The 7684-nt window shown below is 46.7% G+C and overlaps 1 protein-coding gene across 1 annotated transcript in view; it reads left to right on the top strand.

Moving 5' to 3' along the window:
- Positions 1 to 6324: 6324 nt before the first annotated feature.
- LOC311321209 (A-type voltage-gated potassium channel KCND2-like) overlaps positions 6325 to 7684 on the top strand; it is a gene marked incomplete at both ends in the record, with an annotated part of 39368 nt that continues 38008 nt past the window's right edge. The window contains one exon of the mRNA XM_084453149.1: positions 6325 to 7433. Within this exon, the coding sequence (XP_084309275.1) occupies positions 6325 to 7433 (1109 nt within the window). The remainder of the gene's footprint in view (positions 7434 to 7684) is intronic.

Genomic DNA, 7684 nt, shown 5'->3' with positions numbered 1-7684 from the left:
GGTGAAAATAAATGGAGGATATCCACCGACTTGGACTCAGGAGCAAATATTGATTGTCAATGGGGTTGAAATGTGAGTAGAGAGGAAAGATCCGCACACTGATATCTCCCGGTTCACTTTATTGAAAATACGCAACTTTTCGACCCTTAGGTCTTCATCAGGCAATTTGGGGGGTTGAAATGGCCATTTCTCAATGTGGGAAGGTCACGGAGACCAGGGGTTTTGCATTCCATAAAGCTCTCAACCTAACAATTGCAGCAATACCAAACATGTCCTGTTCACACACAAGTGTGCACACACAGCCAGGAAACGCACTCATGGGCGGAGGTCTGTGCTCTCCGAGCACCCTTCTTTGTTATTATTCTGTTCACCCTGCCCCAGTAATCATTGTCCACATAAATTGTTAAGGCCATAGAGGGCCGCCTGGTGACGGTGGCCAGTCCCTTTAGCTTAGTTTAGAGTTTAGTTAGTTAATTAATATTAGTATAGAATAGGATTCTACAATCCCCCTAATTTGTAGCCCAAAACATATCATTATCGTGATATGTTTTGGCATGGTAATCGTATTGTGAAAATGTGATATTGTGACCGCCTTAGTCCGAAATGAACATTTTGCTTACCTCCATCTGAGATGCCTGAGGTTTGGTTCCCACCTCTAACAAGGCTCATGAGCCAATAGTGTTCTGACGTTGGTACCACATGGTATGTTGGGGGGCGGGAACGATCAGGAGTCCTACTGTATACTATTGGTTCACAAGCGTTGTTAGTTAAAAAAAAAAATCGAAAATCTTGACTCTTGCACCTTTAACATCTTTGATCGGATGTTGTAGCCTACCCAGGTTACACTGCCGTAATCCCACAATGCAGAGAGTTTACAATTGTGATAGAAGAAAGATTTTCTTTCGTGAGACAGGAAATTCGTATACAAACATGGCTGCGCCCATTGTATGCAAAACAATGTACATTGATTGAAGTAAAATATCTATTGTTTTATGAGTATATGGGTCATTGTATCACTAGAAAATGTCACCAACACTGCTGCCATCTAGTTAACCTGATCCTCTCTCTTGACAAGCAGTGGCACGTTTCCAACGAAGGGGACTCATCTGTTTAATCATCTCAATCATTGAGCTGGACTGGACTAAATATAGATGAGAGAAACAGGACACACTGAGGGCAGTCACAATAGTCTGCACTATATCACTGCAGTCCACTCCACTGAGCAGACTGCTAAGTACAATATAAATGGCGATATAATCCAATCACTTTCAAACCATAGAACAGACGCTTGTCTTTGGGATGGATGTGATACAAGGGGGGTGGGGGGAGCATGTACAGTTGTGTATGTGAGAGAGAGCATGGTTGTGTGAGCATATATTTAACTGTGTGTGTGTGTGTGTGTGTGTGTGTGTGTGTGTGTGTGTGTGTGTGTGTATGTGTGTCTGTGTGTGCTGTGTGCGTGTCAGTATGATAATGAGTCCGTGATGAGAGATTCTGGACACGCAGTACCCAGTAATGTGCAAGTGCCAGAAGGTTGCCTCTGGCCACCATGGGCTCGGTCAAGTTTGAGCGGATGTGTTCTAACGGTGGGTTTTTTTCTGGACAATCTCTGTCCCCTCACCTCCAGGCCTGCACGGCCAACTCCACCTGCCCCATGGCTGTCAGACTCAGTGCATACTGAAAGACGGAGCCTGAGAATAGCTGAGCGTAAATGGAGAAAAGGCAGACTCCTAGAGGACCTTCTTAATTTCTAATCTCTTCTTTCCACATTCTCCTCCTCCCTATCTGCGGCTAAAGCTACTTTCTTCTGCTCTAAAATTCTAACCTCGGCTTCCAATCCTAAAAAACTCTTTGAAACCTTCTCTTCACTACTCCAGCCCCCACCTTGTACTCCCAACTCCTCCCTTCTCCCTGACGATTTTGCCAACTTCTTTGACAAGAAAGTTAACGATATCAGATACTCTTTCCCTCCTCCCCCGGTCAACGCTCCGTGCACAAACCTCATCCCCCCCACCCTCTCTCCCCTCTCTGCTCACCCCCTCCTCTCCACCTCCCACCTTATCCCACTTTTCTCCCCTCTCCCCCAACGAGGTCCTCAACCTTGTAACATCTAACCGCCCCACCACGTGCTCCCTAACCCTGTCCCCTCCTCTCTCCTTCAGTCTGTTGCACCCGAACTCCTTCCCTTCCTAACCCACCTCATCAACGCATCTCTTGTATCAGGATGCTTTCCCTCCGCTTTCAAGACTGCCAGAGTCACCGCCCTCCTAAAGAAACCATCTCTCGACCCCTCTGATGTCAAAAACTACAGACCAGTTTCCCTTCTATCCATCTAAAACACTAGAACATGCTATCTTTAACCAACTGTCTTCGTACCTCCACCAGAACGACCTCCTAGACTCTCACCAGTCCAGGTTCAAGGCTTGACAGAGACTGCCCTCCTTGCATTGACGAGTCACTCCATGCCGTGAGAGTGAACTCTCTCTTCTGTCCTGATACTCCTAGACCTGTCAGTAGCATTTGATACGGTAGACCACCAGATCCTCCTCTCCCCCCTCGAGGAGAAAGGCGTCGCTGGCTCTACACGCTCCCTGTTTGCATCCTACCTGACGGGCTGCTCCTACCAGGTGACATGGAGAGGGTCGATGTCGGAACCGCGTTGTCTGACTACGGGGGTTCCACAAGGGTCTGTCCTGGGTCCTCTCCTTTATTTCCTCTACACTACATCTCTGGGCTCTGTCATTCGCTCACATGGCTTCTCCTATCACTGCTATGCAGATGACACCCAACTGGTCCTGTCATTTCCCCCTTCTGATACACAAGTGGAGGCACGCATAGCTGGGTGTTTGGCTGACATCTCGGAGTGGATGACAACACATTACCTCAAGCTCAATCTGGACAAGACTGAGCTGCTGTTCCTCCCGGGGAAGGGCTGCCCGCACCGGGACCTGGCCATCACCATTGAAGACACAGTGGTGACCCCGACTCGGACTGCGAGGAATCTGGGTGTAACCCTGGATGACCAATTGTCGTTCTGCGCACATGTCACATCCGTCACACGCTCCTGCAGATTCATGCTCTACAACATCAGGAGGATTCGCCCTTTCCTCACTGATGAAACGGCGCAGGTACTCATCCAGGCCCTGGTCATCTCCCGCCTGGACTACTGCAACTCCCTCCTTGCTGGGGCCCCGGCGTCAGCCATTAAACCCCTGGAGCTTCTCCAGAAAGCTGCTGCTTGCCTGGTGTTCAACCAGCCCAAGTTCTCCCACACAACTTCCCTCCTCCGTTCCCTACACTGGCTCCCTGTAGCGGCTCGCATCCGGTTTAAAACTCTGGCACTAGCCTACAGGGCAGTGAAAGGAACAGCCCCCTCCTAGCTCCAGGCCATGGTCAAACCCTACACCCCCTCCCGACCGCTACGCTCTGCTACCTTGGGGCAACTGGTTGCCCCGTCACTCCGAGGCCCCTGTGGTCGAACTGCCCACTGATGTCAGGACAGCAGAGTCGCAGGCTCAAAACTCTTATCTTCAATTGCCCTATTAAGATCTGGTACTCTCCCTCTGGCAATAGAAACTGGTAGATTTAATGGAATTCCAGAAGAAGACAGACTATGTCCATTATGTGATCCTTGGGAAGTGGAAAATTAAATCCACTTCGTTATCTATTGTTCTCTATATGATGATCTAAGACATATATTATTTGAAAAAGTGTTTAAAACTCACCCTGAGGCATTCTGGCTGCGGGATGAGCTCAGACTTGAACTTTTCTTTAAAAAAGGAGTTTTTCAGATTGCCCAATACATTTGGAGGATACAGAGAAAAAGTGTGATGTTTGTGTAACGATTAACTGTAAAGTGACTGTAAGTGTGTTATCTATTTTACTCTATTTCGGTTTCTTGTTGTTTTGTGTGTAAAAAATGTGTTTGCTGAAGAAAGTGTGAGTGTCTCATAAACCCTTATGGGCTGGGCACCAACAACGGTGTGTGACACTAAAATAAACGAATCAATCAACTCTTCAAGAAGTACTACAACAATCCTCCCTCTTAAGCACCTATTGTAATTTAGATGGATTTTCTCACCCTTAGCTTTCAGCTCTAGATTATGATCTTAGTCACTTTAGGAAGGAGATGCACTTGTGAGTTCTGGCAAGTAGTAGATTACTAAAAATGACTGTAATGTAATGTAATGTAATGTAATGCAACACTGGGGCAGCACTGCAGAGAGGAGACAGCAATGACCAGTTCACATTACCCACATTACACAACCTAATCCCAGGATCTCAGGGACGCAGATCAAATCCCAAGATCAAACTGTAGGCAGGCAATGAGAGGCATGTTATCCCGCAGTGTGGCATCATTAAAACGACTTGTAGCTTGAACATGTTCGAAACTGATACCAGGTTCTTTGAAATCTCTTTCATGCATTTAATCCTTGGAGAGGCTCTGTATTTTAATAGGAAATCGTCTTCCTGAGCAGACTGGGGAAATCTGTTTGAAATGTCATATTATCAGAAGCGTTTGCTAATGATGTAATGAGTAAAATGACACTGAGAACGAAATTAAATCACATGCATACCTCCGCGTCAACACCAGTCACCAGCGAAGTGCACAGTCATTTCAAATGACCTTGACCCTCCTGCAATTAACAGGGTTTCGCGCCGGGGAAATTGACGTCTGCTGTCCTGTATGACGGGATAGGGAGCTCTCCATGGTACTGAACACATGACCTTGTCTGCGCCAAGGTTTGTGACGGCCAACACGGCAAGGCTGAATGGGATTGTGTGACTCCCTCCATGTTTACGATACTACGGATGCTTTCATTTAATGCTTTCTAATTCACAATATAAGCGGCTACACAGGCCTTTAGCGAGGCTATTTGACAGGCACGCGCGGACGCAGCTGTCTTGAATCCCGCGCGGAACGCGTCCTGTGTGCGTCATGCGTGTCTTAATTCCCCCTGGAAAAGAGGGTTTGCATTATAGTCTATAGCCTACATGAGAGACATTCATTATGGTTATTTTAGAATACGTCAGTGTGGAACTAGACAAGACTATATCAAAATGGGTAGCTTGTAGGCTATTGACTGTAGGCTATTGGCTGTTGAAGTAGCCTAATGTGTCGCAAATGTTCTCTTTAGGACTAGAAAATAAGCCGCCTAGCCTACATTAGCTACAGTAAATGTCAAATGCATCAGGGGAAGTAAGATAGCCTAACCCAGTGCAGCCCGCTTCACTTTCTTCCCTTCTATTCATTGAAAATGAATGAGAAAGCTGTAGCCTACCCAGCAAAAATATCTAAAAGCAACATTAGGCTAATTCGATAGCCTAATCATAATTCAGAGTCTATTCTAAAGTTAAGTAACTTCATTCGAATTAGTAGCCTACATTACAGAAGCTTAAACCACGGCGTGGGCGAAGGTAGGAAGGCTATATCGCAAAAAATGGTTATCCAATTCAAACCGTGGAGGACTCTTTCAGTCAGTAACTTCAGCCCTACTCTATGTTTGGGAGAAGCCGTATAATTAATTAGCCCCGCGTTGATTTTTTTTCCTGACACATAGGCTACCAGTTGTGGAATTTCTGATTGCGGAAAACCACTCCTACCACTGCATATTCCTCGTCTCCTCTCTCCACAGTCGGTTCCTGAGGGGGTGGTCTTGCAGTCGGCGTGAGGAGCAGAGTTGCGCTTTTATTGAGAAGCAGCTGCATCGGAAGAAAGCTACCGCCAACGGACCATAGTTCCTTTGCGGAATAGAGAAATAAAAGGTGGATGGATGAACGACTGATCACGGACTGAGAGCGACCGCACGAACCACATGCATTTTTTAACTTGTTGATGCAACATTTTCAGTGTTCTGGTTGTTGCATTTTCCATGATCATCGGAGCGAAGCGAGGCAGATGAGCTGCATTCAAGTGTCCGTCTCTTCGGAAAACAGGTGTTTTCGTCACAATATAGTTGAACTAAACATAAATGCAGTTGAAAGATAAGGTAAGATTAATTTTAGTTTGCTCGTGGCCCATGTGAATGTAGCCCACATAGCCTAACCAATGTATCCTGATATTATTCCCACTGCTAGTCTCTTTAACCTGTATAATTCCACAGCCCCATTCACATTTATTAGCTTACATTATATTCTCTATTTAAAATAATAAGCACCTTTACCCAGGACTGACTAAAGGGGCCGGGCGGTAATCTATCTTTGGGTACTTTAAACAAAATAATGTGGTAAATCGAATCTTCTGTTATCTCCTCTTTAGATGTCAATTCATCGCCAAACCACATCACTGTGATATCTGAAGGGTTCTGTAACACATAGACCAGCATGGCAGCAGGAGTGGCGGCATGGCTCCCCTTTGCTCGCGCTGCGGCCATAGGATGGATGCCTGTGGCGAGCAGCCCTATGCCCATACCTCCAAAAGACAAGAAAAAACCTCAAGACGGACTTATTATCCTCAATGTGAGCGGGACCAAGTTTCAGACTTGGCGAAATACTTTGGAACGGTATCCAGACACTTTACTTGGGAGTACAGAGATGGACTTCTTCTTCCACGAAGAAACGAGTGAGTACTTTTTTGACCGTGACCCTGACATCTTTAGGCATATCCTTAATTTCTACCGCACCGGAAAATTGCACTACCCACGTCAAGAGTGCATTTCTGCGTACGACGAGGAACTATCTTTTTTCGGGATAATACCCGAGATTATTGGAGACTGCTGTTATGAGGAGTATAAGGACAGACGACGCGAAAACGCGGAAAGGCTGCAGGATGATGAGGACGACGACAACAATGACATTGCCCCTTTGAACATGACCTTCCGCGAGTACCTTTGGCGGGCTTTTGAAAATCCTCACACTAGTACCACGGCTCTGGTCTTCTACTATGTCACTGGGTTTTTCATCGCCATTTCAGTTATGGCCAACGTGGTGGAGACGGTTCCATGTGGGCCCATGCCGAACAATGCCAGGGAGGTCTCCTGTGGAGACCGTTACGCAGTAGCGTTCTTCTGCCTGGACACGGCGTGCGTCATGATATTCACCTTTGAGTACCTGTTACGTTTAATCGCTGCCCCCAGTAGGTGCCAATTCATGAAAAGTGTGATGAGCGTCATTGACGTGGTCGCTATCATGCCTTACTACATTGGGCTGGTCATGACTGACAATGACCAAGTAAGTGGAGCTTTCGTGACCCTGAGGGTCTTTCGAGTGTTTCGGATTTTCAAATTCTCCCGCCACTCCGCAGGGCTGCGCATCCTGGGCTACACACTGAAGAGCTGCGCCTCGGAGCTGGGCTTCCTCCTGTTCTCCCTCACCATGGCCATCATCATATTTGCCACTGTGATGTTTTATGCAGAGAAAGGCTCCACGTCTAGCAAGTTCACCAGTATCCCTGCTGCTTTTTGGTACACCATAGTCACCATGACAACACTGGGGTAGGTGGTTGCATTTTGCACCTCTCATTGTGAATCTTAGCCTGAGTCTCAGATGAGGTTCGACAAGCAATCTCATTAAGGGCTGGTCTGAAGTTTATACCCACATTTATGGAACCACACCCATAGGTGGTAACTGACTGACTGGCTGCTTACAGGCCTAGCCAACTGAACCCAGGTAGGTATGATTCCTTCTGATAGCTTAGGCAAAAGATATAGCTTATTCATGGCTACCAAATGTAGTCCTAGACCTG

This window comes from Borostomias antarcticus, assembly GCF_949987555.1.
Source record: "Borostomias antarcticus genome assembly, chromosome: 18".
Taxonomy (NCBI): domain Eukaryota; kingdom Metazoa; phylum Chordata; class Actinopteri; order Stomiiformes; family Stomiidae; genus Borostomias; species Borostomias antarcticus.
Note: the sequence above shows the minus strand (reverse complement) of the source record. Positions and strands in the feature narration are given on the sequence as shown.